Source organism: Salmo trutta, chromosome 25 (genome assembly GCF_901001165.1).
Source record: "Salmo trutta chromosome 25, fSalTru1.1, whole genome shotgun sequence".
NCBI classification, from domain to species: Eukaryota; Metazoa; Chordata; class Actinopteri; order Salmoniformes; family Salmonidae; genus Salmo; species Salmo trutta.
In genome coordinates this window covers 39,834,734-39,849,851 of record NC_042981.1, presented here as the reverse complement: position 1 = coordinate 39,849,851, position 15,118 = coordinate 39,834,734, and the positions used below count along the sequence as shown (strand labels likewise).

At 42.3% G+C, this 15,118-nt stretch overlaps 2 protein-coding genes across 7 annotated transcripts; one reads left to right on the top strand and one right to left on the bottom strand.

Annotated features, from left to right (window-relative positions):
• Positions 1-440: 440 nt before the first annotated feature.
• On the bottom strand, positions 441-7,038 carry LOC115162547 (sentrin-specific protease 6). 5 transcript variants are annotated; one of them, XM_029713960.1, is made up of 20 exons: positions 6,922-7,036; positions 6,308-6,424; positions 6,040-6,192; positions 5,895-5,965; positions 5,611-5,801; positions 5,206-5,379; positions 5,042-5,075; positions 4,528-4,689; positions 4,179-4,366; positions 3,926-3,994; positions 3,594-3,736; positions 3,385-3,501; positions 3,118-3,240; positions 2,931-3,023; positions 2,374-2,741; positions 2,194-2,261; positions 1,979-2,046; positions 1,652-1,720; positions 1,411-1,561; positions 441-1,168 (listed from the first exon to the last, which is right to left on the bottom strand). In XM_029713960.1, the coding sequence occupies exons 2-20, from the start codon at positions 6,397-6,399 to the stop codon at positions 1,022-1,024; spliced, it is 2,481 nt and encodes an 826-aa protein (XP_029569820.1). In that variant the 5' UTR covers positions 6,400-6,424; positions 6,922-7,036; the 3' UTR covers positions 441-1,021. The 5 variants fall into 5 exon arrangements, with proteins under 5 accessions (XP_029569820.1, XP_029569818.1, XP_029569821.1 ...); XM_029713958.1 differs by lacking the exon at positions 3,926-3,994 and having other exon boundaries at positions 3,594-3,871; positions 6,983-7,038; XM_029713961.1 differs by lacking the exon at positions 3,926-3,994 and having other exon boundaries at positions 3,594-3,871; positions 5,895-5,936; positions 6,983-7,038.
• A 2,439-nt stretch (positions 7,039-9,477) lies between these two features.
• Positions 9,478-13,937, top strand: LOC115162546 (collectin-11). Of its 2 annotated transcripts, none has more exons than XM_029713955.1 (7): positions 9,478-9,645; positions 10,796-10,950; positions 11,113-11,184; positions 12,691-12,762; positions 12,856-12,909; positions 12,989-13,084; positions 13,285-13,937. In XM_029713955.1, exons 2-7 carry the CDS (start codon positions 10,821-10,823, stop codon positions 13,692-13,694), a joined length of 834 nt encoding a protein of 277 aa, XP_029569815.1. In that variant the 5' UTR covers positions 9,478-9,645; positions 10,796-10,820; the 3' UTR covers positions 13,695-13,937. The 2 variants fall into 2 exon arrangements, with proteins under 2 accessions (XP_029569815.1, XP_029569816.1); XM_029713956.1 differs by having other exon boundaries at positions 9,483-9,645; positions 13,303-13,937.
• The last annotated feature ends 1,181 nt before the right edge of the window (positions 13,938-15,118 follow it).

Genomic DNA, 15,118 nt, shown 5'->3' with positions numbered 1-15,118 from the left:
TATAATTGATTGGGATCAGTGAGAGCATCTCATTGACAACCTGAGGAAGAGAGGATGAGTCAAATGAGCCAATTCGAGACTGAGGATAGAAGGATAGGAAAGCTTTGTCTTTCAGGGAGGGACTATGACAACTGGAGAGCTGAGGTTGAGCCAATGGAACAGAGGACAATTTAATCAGATGAATAGAGCAGTACATCTGAGGCTGAGCTCCTGTCAGCTCTGTTGAGCCAACAGACCACCATGCAAGGGGAATCCCACAGCCGGAGATAGGCGTAACTAAGGAACAAGGCAGAGCACACGAGGAAACTGCAGTTAAATCAATATCTCTCCTAAAGTGGGTTGGTCGATAGGGCTGTTAATAATTTCCTACAGTCTTGTTTTTGCATAGGCAACTATCTGGTCCTTAAAATAACTGCTTTATAAAAAAGACCAAACAAGAATTGGTACTTAAACATTTACTTTATTTTTCACTTCTACTTCAAATGAAATGTAACAATGCTAGGCTGCTCGCTTAACAGATGGGCAATCCAACAAAGTGCCCCTCACAAATAATGCAAGTGCTATGAGAACTTAGACATTCAAAAACGTACAAAACAATGTACTACAACAATCTCATGTCTCTGACATTACATTTTCAAGCATAACAGGACATTAAGAATAAACTGGAACCCTTTATAGAACAAAGCTAAATTTTCACAGAAATTCTCAATTTATGCAATTTTAATCTGTGATGTGACAACTAAGGGAAGAATCATATCACCATCCTATCAACCAATAAACATTGCAAAACACAGATACTTAGTCACAAGTGCAGCCATGAAAAAAGATTATGCCTTAAAATTAAAAAGGTGAGGTGTGTATGTATATATACATACATACACACACACAGTAACAATGTGATACAGAGTAAGGTAAAGGAACTAAATGTACCGTCACTGAGCCAGGTCCATTGGACCAAGGGAGATTAAATAACCCCACCAAATCAAATGGTGAATTTCATCGTATTGAATACTATATCCATTTAAATGGAGGTTGAGTCATTTGTGTCCTCTTGTTGATGTTGAATTTTGAGGACGAGTTTCCTGATATCTGCTCGCTTGCGCTTCACCAGCATCAGTGGAAACCATTCCTTCAGGTCCATGGGCGGCTCAAAATCTTTTGGGGGATTCTAAATCCCAAAAAATTGTAAAATATATTTTTTAAAAGACTTCTTTAGAAATCTCAGAAATATTAGCATTGTACAAGTCTCATTCGTGGGGCCAGGAGTTATCTAACCAGTATTTGTTTCCTGATCATATTGCGGTCAGAATTTAAAAAATATATATATAAAAAAAAAAAAAAACTGACCCAATTCATCCTATAGTAGCCAATTGATTTTTATGTACTGAAGTCAACAATTTATGTCCTCACCTGGAAAAAGCTCTCCACATATTGAAGCAGGTAAACGCCACAGTCGCTGTAGTTGTCCTGCTGAGGGACCTGGGGGTTTGAGCCCCTCATCGAATCTTCAGAGAAACTCCTCAGACTGCCTTTCCTCACCTCCCACTCCACCTCTAAGTATCTGCATTCATACACATTTCCAAACTCAGTCTGTACTACAGTCGCAAAGGTGTTGCTAACCTGATAGGTGGATAAATAGATAAAATCTTACTCTTGCAGGATCTTCACGACCCCCGATCTCACATGGCCTCCTAGGGAATCCATGATCAGGATACAAGGTCTGTTTGAGGAAAAAGCAAAAGATTTGATATGATCAGACAGTCTGTGATAATTCAAGGTATTGCTTACCATAAGGACATTGTAAATCTTATCAGTTTATGGTACATACAAAGAATGATTCTGGTGCCATCTAGTGACATGAGTGAATAACATTTTCTTGCAGGAATAATAAATGTTCAACTAGTGTGAGAACTACAACAGTCTACAAGGCAGCTGTAAGGTAAAGGAGAAGGTTAAAACCCCAGCCCATGGAACTTACTGTTTACAGGTAGTGGATTGGGAGGAGACATCGGCACTGTCCTGCTGTTCACTCTCATTGCACTGGTCCTTGATAGGGAGAAAGATTTTTAGTGTCAAATTCAGACGTAACATACTTTATAGAATGGCCTGAAAGACACTTTCTCCAATCACCCCTTTTGATAGTAGTATACTGTCAAAAAAACTAACATCAAAATATACATACAGATCCATTACCTGATTTGAATCCTGAAGAGAAGAAAAGGCAAAGATATCCTTTTCCATTTCATATCCGTTGCAATCATCTAAAACATAGTTCACATTCTCCCAATTCAGCAGTTGAGCAGTCATGACTAAACGCAATTCCATTTATAATGCAGTTAACGATCAACTAGACTGTATTCTCTCCTCACTCACCTGAGAGGAGCTGCTTCTTTATCAGACCTAGACCATGGACCCCTGTGGTGGTGGGGCTCACACTGAGTTCCTTCATGACCGACTCCAGCTCCTCTCCGCCCCCACCGTTTGAGCACACACACAGCCTCACCCCTATGGTGAGGTCACAGTCTGGGGCTTCTGGGCCTGGCTGACCCCTGGTGCTGCTGCCTGGGGGGCTGAAGAACAGGGACATCGGGTTGGGGGAGGTGTAGTCCATCAGGAAGCACTTGTCCAAGCTGCTCTCTGCTTCCTCCAGCCAGGCTGGGAATGGGGAGTGTGGAGACAGGGGCTCCTGCTGGAGGTCCTCTAGGCCAGGGAAGCAGATGACTGCCAGGAACCAGTGTGCCCTGGAGAGAAGAGGGTGTTTTGACATGGATGGAAAGAAGAGTTGAGAAGGTGACTCAGGTAAACTAAACTAAAACATATGGGAACTTTGACATTTGGGAGGAAAGCATACCTTAAATAAGATGCAAAGCAATATCATGACAATTTATGACAGAGTATATACTGTAATAGTATGCATGAGATGGACTCACGATTCATTTATGGGGACAAAGATGAAGTCCTTCTGGAAGAGGTCAACATTCCTGGTCCATGTTCTCACTCGGTTGTGTCTCCTTTTCTTCACACTAGAATGAACGGTTGAGGTTGAGTTTAATTGTCCCACAGAGCTGGAACCTATTGGGCACTGGTTGAGTAGAGTCGGCATACTACAGTACTTACGGTAGGTCCTCAGAGCATGGGGTCTTTCTCTGCTCTGTCTGGGTGAGGCACTTGTAAAAGAAGGAGCTGAACATGTGACTCCTGTTGGCATCCTCCTCTTTCAGCATTGCAGAGACCAAATATCTTGACAAACAATGAGGTATAACGTAAAGCAAAATTAAGCAATTTAATTCCATAGGAATGCAGATACTGAACATACACCAATGTTAACCCACTACAATACCCACGGTGAGCAATGTAAAAGCAGATCTTACAGATTTTACTCACTTCAGGTAAAAGTCAATGATGACATCATTCAAGAACTCTCCCTCGTTGAGACAGTGCAGGTCTTCATTGGTGACAGAGATCCCCCCTCTGGCTGGAGGAGGTGGGTACAGTATTATCCTAGCAAGACGACAACCCAAACATCACAATGGGGTTAGCAGAAGTAGTCTATTTTTCACTATAACAAAAGCACAAAGGGAATTGTCATTCACCTCTTGACTGGCCCTTTGAAGGTTGATTCAATCTCCACTATTTCATCATCATCCAAGACTTGTATTGGGGCAGGAGACAGGCATGCTGGGGGAGGAGACAGGCATGCTGGGGGAGGAGACAGGCATGCTGGGGGAGGAGAGATCTGTGGTCGGGCAAAATAGATTTGTGGTGGGGCAAGAGAGATCAGTTGTGGGGCAGGTGCAATCCATCTTGGGGCAAGAGGCTTGGAAGATAGTGTCTGTTTACTGGAGCCACAAATGGAATCCAAAAACTGCTGCTGAAACGCATCAGAGGTCAGAGGTTTAGATGGACCTGAAATGGCCTGGGATACCTTATGCAGAAATGATGAAGCTGGGCGAGGAGGAGATTTAGGTGGGCATGTAATGAGCTCTGAAACCTGCTGCAGAGAAGAAAATAAATAGAGGACACATCAAATAAAATCCATTGATGCTTCATGAGGTTATGTCATTGTGGATGATGCTCCATTAAATGCCTACAACTCAGAGTGCATAAGTAAATGGATTTTAATTTATTAAACTTTCCACCATGCCCCATCAGTAACATTACATGTTCAACATGCTTACCTTCTCTGGGTTTAGATGGGAGGAATGCATCAGTATTCGGTTGGCCTCCACAAATGGCAATTGTACTGTGAAATCCTCAGGAGCTTTATTTGCTCTGCCAATTTCTCTGAAGATTTTCTCCAGTTCAACTTTCTCCAGGTCAGACAGCATATTCTCAAACACTAAGATTATGTAGTTCTCGCCGAGATCTGCCAAAAGACGACAAACTTCAGATATATAGAGGGATTAAGTTTGATTAAGTCAGCAAACTGAATTTACATTGGGGAAACAGGGGAGTCTACAAGATGAACATCTACAGTATTAAGAGTTCCCTTGGTCAGTTCTTTGAGAAGTGTTCTGTAATACTCACGTTGGCCCTTGCTGTCATACCAGGCACACCTGTTGGCTCGGGACATCTTGAGGAGAAGGCGGAGGCGCTGGGACTCCCCTGAGGTGGTCTTGAGGAAAAGGGCAGGCAAGCTTCGGGCATGGCACCATGCACAGCTGGCCAGACTATACGACCACAGCCGCACTAACATTAACAGATTAGGGATGGAAAAATGTATTAAGGCCTTTACATACCGTCTGTGTGCTACATACCTCAGTTTTGTGACTCACTTTTAACAGCTTCAGCTCTTGGCTGCTCATATGTTCATCCCAGTGGAGGCTGCTGAGGGGAGGTCAGCTCATAATTGCTGGAACGGAGTAAATGGAATGGCATCAAACACATGGAAACCATGTGTTTGATGTATTTGATAGCATTCCACCTATTCCGCTACAGCCAATACCACAAGCCTGTCCTCCCCAATTAAGGTGCCACCAACCTCATGTGGTTTATCCCAATAAGGCACAAATTCAGACTGAAGGGCTTTCTTCATTCTTACCTTGTTCATCAATCTGGATGTACTCGGTTGTAAACTGAAACAGAGTCAAATAAACTGAGTCAGAGGAATACTGGAATATCAGTGTTGTGTTCTCTACTGGTAAAGAGTTTTAATTTTGAAATACTCTACTCAATATTATACTGAAATGATAAAAATAAGCTTACGGTGACATGCTTGGGAGGTGTCCTGCACATTGTCCCCACTCTCACACATCTGCAGACCACATCAATCCCCTCAGAAATGTCAGCAGATGTCTTTTTAGGAGGAGGTGATGTGGGATGGTTCTGTTTGACTCTTCGCCGTTTTGTGGTGGGTTTGTCTGGGACCAACTTTCCAAACTTTGAAGGGAAGCATTAAAATAAGTGAAAAACATGACATAACAGATGGTGTTAATAGGTATAAACAAAATCACATACATTAGGGTTGTATTTGGTGTGTACTGATAGGTCACTCAAATGTGACATGTCCCTTGACTAAGTCGTTTTACCAGTCAAGATTCTTATCAAGAATCCAATTGACCTTTGATCACTGACAGACTACGGCTACACAGCATTGAGTGTTTCTGATACCGGGTCTTTCATTCGCTTCTTCCTTGGTAGTCTGGTTTTGGAGTTGGTAAAGTAATTGCTTGTGAAGTCATCGTCATCAGCGACTGTCTCCAAACTGACACCAGAGGGCGTTGGTGAGGAGTGACTAGTCCCTGACGTTGGCGTACCAGAACAGACTGAGGTTACTTCCTTGTCATCACCTGACAACACAACTACATAAAAACAATAAGCATTGTGTCAAGGATTGCATTTACTCTGTACAGTAGGCTTCTTATGAAATGGCAGTCAGGTGAATAACAATTTACCTGCAGGTTGTAGGAGAGAAGGATTTTTCTTGGGCGATTCTTCTGTTTGAAGACATAGTGCGCCGTCAATCCTATAATGCATTCCAGACATGAGTTGACAAATGTTTAAAATCCTTCATTACCTTTTAAATAAGGGATATCTCACCTTTGGCCATTATTCTGAAGCACTAAAGCAGGGGTAAACGCATGTTGGAAGATGCTGCCTTGGACAACCACTCCTGGAGAGGGTACCTGGCTCAGAAAGTAGTAGTCACTGCGGTTGAGGACTGTGCTGAAATGCACTGCTTCAGTTTGAGAGCTGTGGTGACAAAAAAAGTGAGTTTTAAAAGATGTGGATTTTCAAAAGCAAAAGATAATTGTTAAACATTAATGAGTTTGTAGCTAAGCAAACTAAACTTCATAGAAACACATACCTAGGCATCTTGCCAATTCCCAACATATTGAGTCCAATGGCATTTCCTTTGAGGGATTTTTTCAAAGGTTTATTTGCCCAACGTTTTTTCATTTGTCAGTCAGCAGTGCAGGTAAAACTGTTGGAAAATAAAATATATCCAATGGAGGAAATCCAAATCCATTAGTCACCCATCCATTAACTAGCCTACCCACAACACTAAGCATGAGAACGGCATTGCTGGGTTGCTACCAAAGTCAAGTAAACATATATTCATTGGAAAAACATCAATATTTTTCACTGTCACCGAGGTCCAACTTGCAATGGTTAGCTTTAGCTAGCTTTCTTCTTTCATTCGGTACTATGTTAGTTTGTTCATTTTTTTGTGTGTCTGAAAATAACTATCACTCTTTTCGCAATATTAACTAAACTGGGAGAGTAGACGAATGTTATGCGAATTGAAACGCAAAACATCTTCTGAAATGGATAAACAAACCGTGATAGTTAGCTAACGCAAATGTCGTAGCTAATTTAGCCAGCTAATCAGTTCGCTCGCTAGCTTGATTTGAACGGATTGCACACACAGCTATTATGGTTGGTTAATGTAACTTTTCATTAATCTAGCAAAATACTAGCCTTGTTTTTCCCAGAACATGTCTGCAATTCTGAAGATGACCGAAATGATTCGCACGCCCACCTATAACCACCTATCCGTGGTGTCATCAAAATGTGAACGTTCAACCATGATTGGAGGCTGAGCCAATCAGCGCCTCAGATGCCTGTTCATCACATTGTAACAATGAGCGCCCAAATATACTTAAGTATCAAAAGTAAAAGTATAAATAATTTAAAATTCATTATATTAAGCAAACCATACGGCACAATTGTCTTGTTTTTATTTATTTACAGATAGCCAGGGACACTACAACACTCAGAGGTTATTTACAAACGAAGCATTTGTGTTTAGTGAGTCCGCCAGATCAGAGACACGGGAGGACCAGGGACGTTATCTTGGTGCCATTTCCTGTCTTGCTAAGCATTCAAAAAGTAACGAGGACTTTTGGGTGTCAGGGAAAATTTATGGAGTAAAAATTATATTATTTTCTTTAGGAATGTCAAAAATATAAATCGTAAAGTACAGATACACCCAAAAACTACTTAAACAGTACATTCAAGTATTTTTAGTACTCAAGTTGTTTTTTTTAGGTATCTGTAGTTGACTTTACTATTTACGTTTTTGACAACTTTTATTTTTACTTCACTACATTCCTAAAGAAAATAATGTACTTTTTACTCCATACATTTTCCCTGACGCACAAAAGTGCTCATTACATTTTGATTGCTTAGCATGAAGGAAAATGGCCCAATTCATGCACTTATCAAGAGAACATCTCTGGTCATGCGTACTGCCTCTGATCTGGTGGACTCATTAAACACACATGCTTTGTTTGTAAATTATGTCTAAGTGTTGGAGTGTACCCCTGGCTATCCATACATTTTTAAAAACAAGAACATTGTGCCGTCTGGTTTAAAAATTATTTCTACTTTTATTTTTACATTTGATACTTAAGTACATTTTAGCAGTTACATTTACTTTTGATACTTAAGTGTTTAAAAAAAAGACTTTCAAACTTTTACTCGAGTAGTATTTTACTGAGTGACTTTAACTTTTACTTGAGTCATTTTCTATTAAAGTATCTTTACTTTTACTCAAGTATGACAATTGGGTACTTTTTACACCACTGTACTAGAGATGTTGGTTATGTAATTATTATCCAAGCATGTGCCTTATTCGAGAGGATGATTTGCACGGGATTCATTTCTCTAAACTACCCCCTGTAATTCTTTACTTTTTTCATTAAATTAAGTCTATGACAGAAGCCTGGTGTTTTTTATTCTAGGCGTGATGATATTTTAATATAATGTCTAGACGATATTAAGGCTACAGTGATCACTCGTGCTTGGCTTCCAAATGTATAGGTGTCCCCATAGGCCTAATATTTAAATTGAGGTAATGTGATCATAATCATTATTCTAGAGATCCACGTTAGACGCCCATCCATCCTGCTGATGTGAGCTGCTGGGCAGCACGCTTGTACTTGATATGCATTTATGGATGAGAACGTGAATTTGACACTTCCAAAAATTAACTCAGTGGGGAATGGGGATTCCCTGCTTTGCGATCTGTTGGGATTCATTAAATAGACTTAGACACTATGCTTTTTTATTGCACATTTAATTAAATTGACGCATTTGGCGATGTTTAACTTAAATTCATTGGCACAAAACTTGCGTCAGACAAAAACAATTATTTTGCCTCTGGCTTGCATAACTTTTGATATTGAGTCTCTGCGTGACAAAGTGATTGATGTTAGGATATTTCATTTATCCCGTACAAGTTTATGTGCCAAATAAATTTAAGACGTTACAGGTGTCAAGTTTATGGGCATGTGGCAGCAGTCTGTAGAAGGGAGGTTCCTAGGTGTGAGAAGTGTGCAGAAGGGCACGAGACAAAGGAGTGTGTAGCATTGGGGTAAGAAGCGGTATGTGTTAATTGTATGGGTGCCCATACAGAAATGTCCGGTGCAAGAGAGGCAGGTTGAGGTTACTTAGAGTAGAGCATATTGTGTCGTATGCTGAGGCAGCGAAAGTTGAGGAAGATGGGTCAAGGAGGATTCGTGTGAGTAGTGTAGATCTGTATCAGTACAGAGGGATAGGCCAACGAGTGATAAATGCTTCAGTAAATTTGGCTTTTTAGCGTTCATAACAATGGTTATAAACTGTACTGCAAGGATGGAACGTAAATCACAGAAAATAGAGGTTGTGGTGGCAGCTGCAGAGAAGTATTTGGGTGTGCGAGATTTGACGTCAGAAGAGTTACAGGGTTTGTTGAGTGGTGGTGTCCTGTCCTTTCAGGCTGTTGGCCTGAGGTAGGACCAGATAGGTTTAAATAGTGGAGTAGGGTGGTGGGTTTTAACTGACATTGCAACTCTATTAAGTTGTTGTTTTGTACTAGCTACATCAACCTATTCACAGAACATATTTCTGTATTCTCGTGAAAATCAAGAATGGACCTTTATAGTTTTTAATCCCCTTTTAATTTAGTTTGTGTGTTATCAGAAGTGGATGTTGTCAATGACCCCCATGCTTTCCCATCCAATTATCTTTGGAGCCCCAGCTGCCTTTGGCTTTATCTGTGAAACGACCTATCACACACATTCTAGGGTCCTGAGAAGGAAACATGAAATCCCTGGAAAAACCACCAGTGTGGAACCCCATGTTAACTCATGTGGATCATTTGGAAAAATCCTCAAGCTGAAGCTACTTGCTGCTTTGTGGGTCTGGAAAACTCCACAAAAGGTAGGTTAAATTTAGAAATATTGATGTGACTTGAGACCCATATAACAGTATCCTGTGTGTGTCATGATGAAGCAACCTTGATTGGTTTATCTTTGGATGTTGTTTGGCTGAATGTGATTTGTCACAGCACTCTATTGTTTCATCTGGCATGTGCCAAGGCACTTTTCAAGGGAATTTACATCGAAGCCAGATAAGGAAATGTAGTCTTAGGTCAGATACATTCTCGCCTAGGCTACTGCAAGTTTCACCAATTTTTTTGTTGTTGTTGTTATATTGAGTGATGTGAAAGGGTGGTTTGAGGTCTCCAATCAGTTGTTGTGATGGACTGTATAAAAGCACACTATCACATAGACCTGGGTAATCATTACTCATATCAGACCATGATTACCATGATTAATTGTACCATGATGTTGTCTTTTCTCAATTTACTGCAAACAGTGTTAACTTTGCTCTTCAGATGTACAGGTAACTGCCAAAATAATGGAAACACTAAGTAAATGGGGGGGATACAAAATATTTTTAAAGCAGGTGCTTCCGCACAAGTGTGGTTCCTGAGTTTAATTAAGCAAATAACATCCCATCATGCTTAGGGTCATGTATAAAAATGCTGGGCAGGCTATTATTACCATGTCTATGCCCCCATAGGATGACAACCCACTGGGCACACACTGGTTGAATCAATGTTGTTCCCACGTCATTTCAATTCAATTACATTGAACCAATGTGGAAGAGACATTGAATTGACATCTGTGTGCAGTGGAAATGTCCCCATCCACAGGGCACGGGTAGTCACTGAATGGTGTAATGATCATGAAAATGATGTAAACCATATGCCATGGCCGTCTCAGTCACCAGAAATCAACCTAATTTAACATTATTGGAGATTCTGGAGCAAAGCATGAGACGGTGTTTTCCACCACCATCAACAAAACACCAAATTATGGAATTTCTCGTTGAAGAATGATGGCGCATCCCTCCAATAGATTTCCAGACACTTGTAGAATCTATGCTAAGGTGCATTGAAGCTGTTCTGGCGGCTCGTTGGTGGCCCAAGGCCCTATTAAGATACTTTATGTTGGTGTTTCTTTTATTTTGGCAGTTACCTGTATCTGTGTTTTTGTCAGTGTATATCTCATACAATTTCTTCCAGTCCATCAAACCATCCATGTTGCACGATGAGAGGAGAGAAGCTGATGCCTTGTGTACTTATCACTCTACTGGGGCTGACCCTGATGGAGTCAGCTCATGGACAGCACATGTCAGACGAACCCTGCTCTGTCCAAATTCTCGTCCCAGGACTCAAAGGCATACACTCACCCTTTCATCAAAAATTAAAGAGTCTAAAACACACTCAGAAATCATATAGGACTCATAGGATTACAGTGTGCACTATTTATCAACAGTAATAACATTTCAGAGTTGTGCAGTTTGTGTTTTGATTCATGAAGATTTCTCTCCATTTGACAGGAGAGGAAGGAGAAAAGGGAGTGAAAGGGGCACCTGGGAAACCAGGAAGAATGGGTCCACCAGGGGAGATAGGTAAGCCTCTATCATTGAAAACAGAAGCAAAAACAATGTTCAGCATTCTCTCTGTACAGGTGCTATGCTTTGATGACATCCCTCACAATATCACAAAGATTTGACTCTATGGAGGCTGGACTTGGGAAACTTGGGCGTGGTATGTTTATCAGCATTGTAGGATGTTGGGAGTAGTTATCTGCTTGAGAATTTGGTTGTCATGAAAAGCTTTTTGGACATGCCTACTGATTTCCCTTCGGAAAAGGTCTTTGGATAACCCTTTGGCCTATCACTAGGGTGTCTCACTACATTTGTGGACTTGTTTATTTTACAATAGACTAGAACCATACAGATTTTTTTCAAGAATGGTTTAAAATAATCATATTTCCTTTAACAACATGATTCTATGATGTATTTATTTAATTGGACAGTTATTGCAGGAACTAGAGTAAAGAGCACAGCATGTAATGACAATCATTTCTCCTAGAGGATGTTGTGCGCTGGTTACATCACTGCTAGGCAGTCCAGAGCAACAGAATGTTTACTTTAGGTCAGAGGTTGCGTGAGAAACACTACCCAGAATCCCCTGAATCACTGACAAGTGTTTACAGCAGATGTTAATGAGGACTGGTCATAGAGATAGATAGAGTACTCTAGTGTCCAAAAGTTGGTTTTAGCATGGGCAGCGCCATTGAGGACTTTCACCATGTTGAAGTAGTCAACTGCGTGGGACTTCCTATGGGTTAAGGAATGATCACATAATTCCATCCAGGTCACCAGGAGGGAGCAGCCAATGAGTGAACAAACATTCCATAACTGCAATTGGCAGTAAATTGCAGTATGCACACTTTCAGTTCGTTTGTCATAGAAGTAAAATAATAAAAGTCACTACTTCAAAATGGAGATGGCTCTCACAGACGCCATAATGGCTCAGATACAATGTCTATCTAAGTCTATGGGGCTGGTGGATGCTGTCACCAAAGACAGATTTTTTTTTTATTTTGTTTTATTTAACCAGGTAAGTTGACTGAGAACACATTCTCATTTACAGCAACAACCTGGGGAATAGTTACAGGGGAGAGGAGGTGGGATGAATGAGCCAATTGTAAACTGGGGATGATTTGGTGACTATGATGGTATGAGGGCCAGACTGGAAATTTAGCCAGGACACCAAGGTTAACACCCCTACTCTTACAATAAATGCCCATGGGATCTTTAGTGACCACAGAGAGTCGGGACACCCATTAAACGTCCCATCCAAAAGACAGCACCCTACACAGGGCAATGTCCCCAATCACTCCATAGGGGTGTTGGGATATTTTTTTAGACCAGAGGAAAGGGTGCCTCCTAACAAAACTTCCAGCAGCATCTGGCCTCCCATCCAGGGATTGACCAGGACCAACCCTGCTTAGCTTCAGAAGCAAGCCAGCAGTGGGATGAGGCTTTGTTATTTAACCCACTTATTCCTTTGATTCTGAAATCAGTAACAAAACACTTCTAGTAACAGTAAAACATGTTTCCCTACAGGACATCTGGGAGTTAAAGGACAGAAGGGTATAATGGGACATTATGGGAAGATTGGCCCCAGTGGAGTCAAAGGTAGGAAAAAAACAGAACAACTTGCATTTACACTTCTGTTTAGGGATGCATTGCTATATTTTCCATGTACTTTAACAATGTTTCTACTCTCAGGTGTAAAGGGAGATATGGGTGATCCTGGATCAAGGGGCCCAAATGGTGATCCAGGTACAACATTTATTTGTTTGGAGAAACATTCTAGGTCTAGTTAACAATAAGCCCAAGCCACATTTTTTTGTCTCATCAGGTGTTCCATGTGAATGCACACCCCTGAGGAAAATTATTGGCGAGATGGAGATCCTAGTGACACAGTTATCCAATGAGCTGAAGTTCATAAAAAATGGTACGCTTTCAGGATGTCTGGTTGAATGTTAAATTAGGAATTTCCAATGAGTAACGTAAAGACATAGAGCTATCAGTTTCCTTTCAGTATTAGTTTAAATGCTTGTATCTTAGACCATTTTGCTTTTTCTTCCATTCACAAAGTAAACGCTGGATTTATATGTCTGTGTGATTATAGAAATACAAGTGCTCATTTTTCAGCACTGCCCTCCCCTGCAGCTGTTGCCGGCATCAAAGAGACCGACAGCAAAGTCTATCTGCTGGTCAAGGAGGAGAAACGCTACACCGACGCAGAAGTCTATTGTCAGGGGAGGGGTGGACACCTGGCCATGCCCAAGGATGAGGGGGCCAATACAGCAATCGCTGGGTACATCACAGAGGCGGGCCTGAGCCGGGTGTACATTGGTATCAACGACATAGACCGTGAGGGCCATTTCACCTACGTGGATAGCTCCCCAATGAGCACCTTCAGCAAGTGGAGGGAAGGGGAACCCAACAATGCCTACGAGAATGAGGACTGTGCTGAAATGGTGGCGGTGGGGGACTGGACCGATGTGGCCTGCCACCCCACCATGTACTTTGTCTGTGAGTTTGACAAGGACAGTGTCTGAAGAGTATTTGTTTGAAAGTGGTAGTGAGTTATAGAGAAGCCTTTTATAGAGTTCTACAGATGTTGTTCAGTATGTAGAATTATTTTGACACAGCTGCATTTAAATGTAATCACCCACCAGTGCTAAATATCATTGTACAGTATAAAAGATTGGGTACTGACATGCAAGAACTGTCACGACTTCCACCGAAGTCGGCTCCTCTCCTTGTTCAGGCGGCGTTCGGTGATCGACGTCACCGGCTTTCTAGCCATCGCCGCTCCATTTTTCATATATCCATTTGTCTTGTCTTGTTTCCATACACATCTGGTTTTCATTTCCCCAATTAAGCTACTTGTATTTAACCCTCTGTTTCCCATCATGTTTTGTGTGTAATTGTTTCATGTTATGTGGTGTTAGTTTACGCACTTTACTTTAATGTTCCGTTTTTTGAGCGCGTTTGATTTATGTAGTGCTCTCGTTTTGGAACTATAATAAAAGTGCGCCTGTTCATTATACTCTGCTCTCCTGCACCTGACTTTGCCTCCAATACACCTTTTGACAGAATTACACACCTTCAATGGAGTCAGCAGGAGCAGGTACCCCGGTTAGAGGAGTCGAGGAGCGCGTACAGGAACATTCGGCCATGTTACAACATCTTGGTGCCATGATGAATTGCGTTGTCCAGACCATGGACCGCTGGGAAAGACAGGAAGTCTCTCCAGTGCCTCGACCAGCACAACCGGGGTTGTCTCCATCCGTTCCATCCGGAGAGAGTTCCAGTGGGATGCGTCTCTCCCTTCCCAGGGCGTATGATGGAACGGCAGCACAATGCCAGGGATTCTTGTTACAACTAGACCTCTACCTGGCCACTGTGCACCCAACTCCCTCAGGAGGGGAGAGAGTGGCCACCCTCATCTCCTGCCTCACAGGAAGAGCGCTGGAGTGGGCAAACGCCATGTGGAGAGAAGGAGACACGGCGCCTGACCACTTCGAGGAGTTCACCCGTCACTTCAGGGCCGTCTTCGACCATCCACCTGAGGTCAGAGCTGCGGGGGAGAGGCTCTTCCATTTGAGACGGGACGAGGAGCGCCCAGGACTTCGCCCTGGAATTCCGGACCTTGGCTGCCGGAGCAGGCTGGAACGACAGGGCCCTCATCGACCACTATCGATGCAGCCTACGAGAGGACGTCCGACGTGAGCTGGCCTGCAGGGATGCCACCATTTCCTTCGACCAACTGGTGGATTTGTCCATCCGGTTGGATAACCTGCTGGTCACCCCCGGACGTCCTGAGGGGGCTCTGTCGGTTCCATTGTCCAGCACCCCTGCTCCAGTGCCCATGGAGTTAGGAGGGGCTGCTCATAGGGAGACTGGAGGAGGAGCCATCACGTGCGCCATCTGTGGCCGCAGAGGACACACTGCCGGTCGGTGCCGTGTTGGTTCCTCT

Excerpts from the sequence above, each read along its gene's own strand:
- LOC115162546 (XM_029713955.1), top strand. The coding sequence starts at position 10,821 with ATGAGAGGAGAGAAGCTGATGCCTTGTGTACTTATCACTCTACTGGGG. Across the intron at positions 10,951-11,112 it reads TCTCGTCCCAGGACTCAAAG|GAGAGGAAGGAGAAAAGGGA; the intron begins GCATACACTCAC and ends TCCATTTGACAG. Across the intron at positions 12,910-12,988 it reads GGGCCCAAATGGTGATCCAG|GTGTTCCATGTGAATGCACA; the intron begins GTACAACATTTA and ends TTGTCTCATCAG.
- LOC115162547 (XM_029713958.1), bottom strand. The coding sequence starts at position 6,399 with ATGAAAAAACGTTGGGCAAATAAACCTTTGAAAAAATCCCTCAAAGGA. Across the intron at positions 5,802-5,894 it reads TTCTCTCCTACAACCTGCAG|TTGTGTTGTCAGGTGATGAC; the intron begins GTAAATTGTTAT and ends GTTTTTATGTAG. Across the intron at positions 2,742-2,930 it reads TTTGTCCCCATAAATGAATC|GGCACACTGGTTCCTGGCAG; the intron begins GTGAGTCCATCT and ends TCTTCTCTCCAG.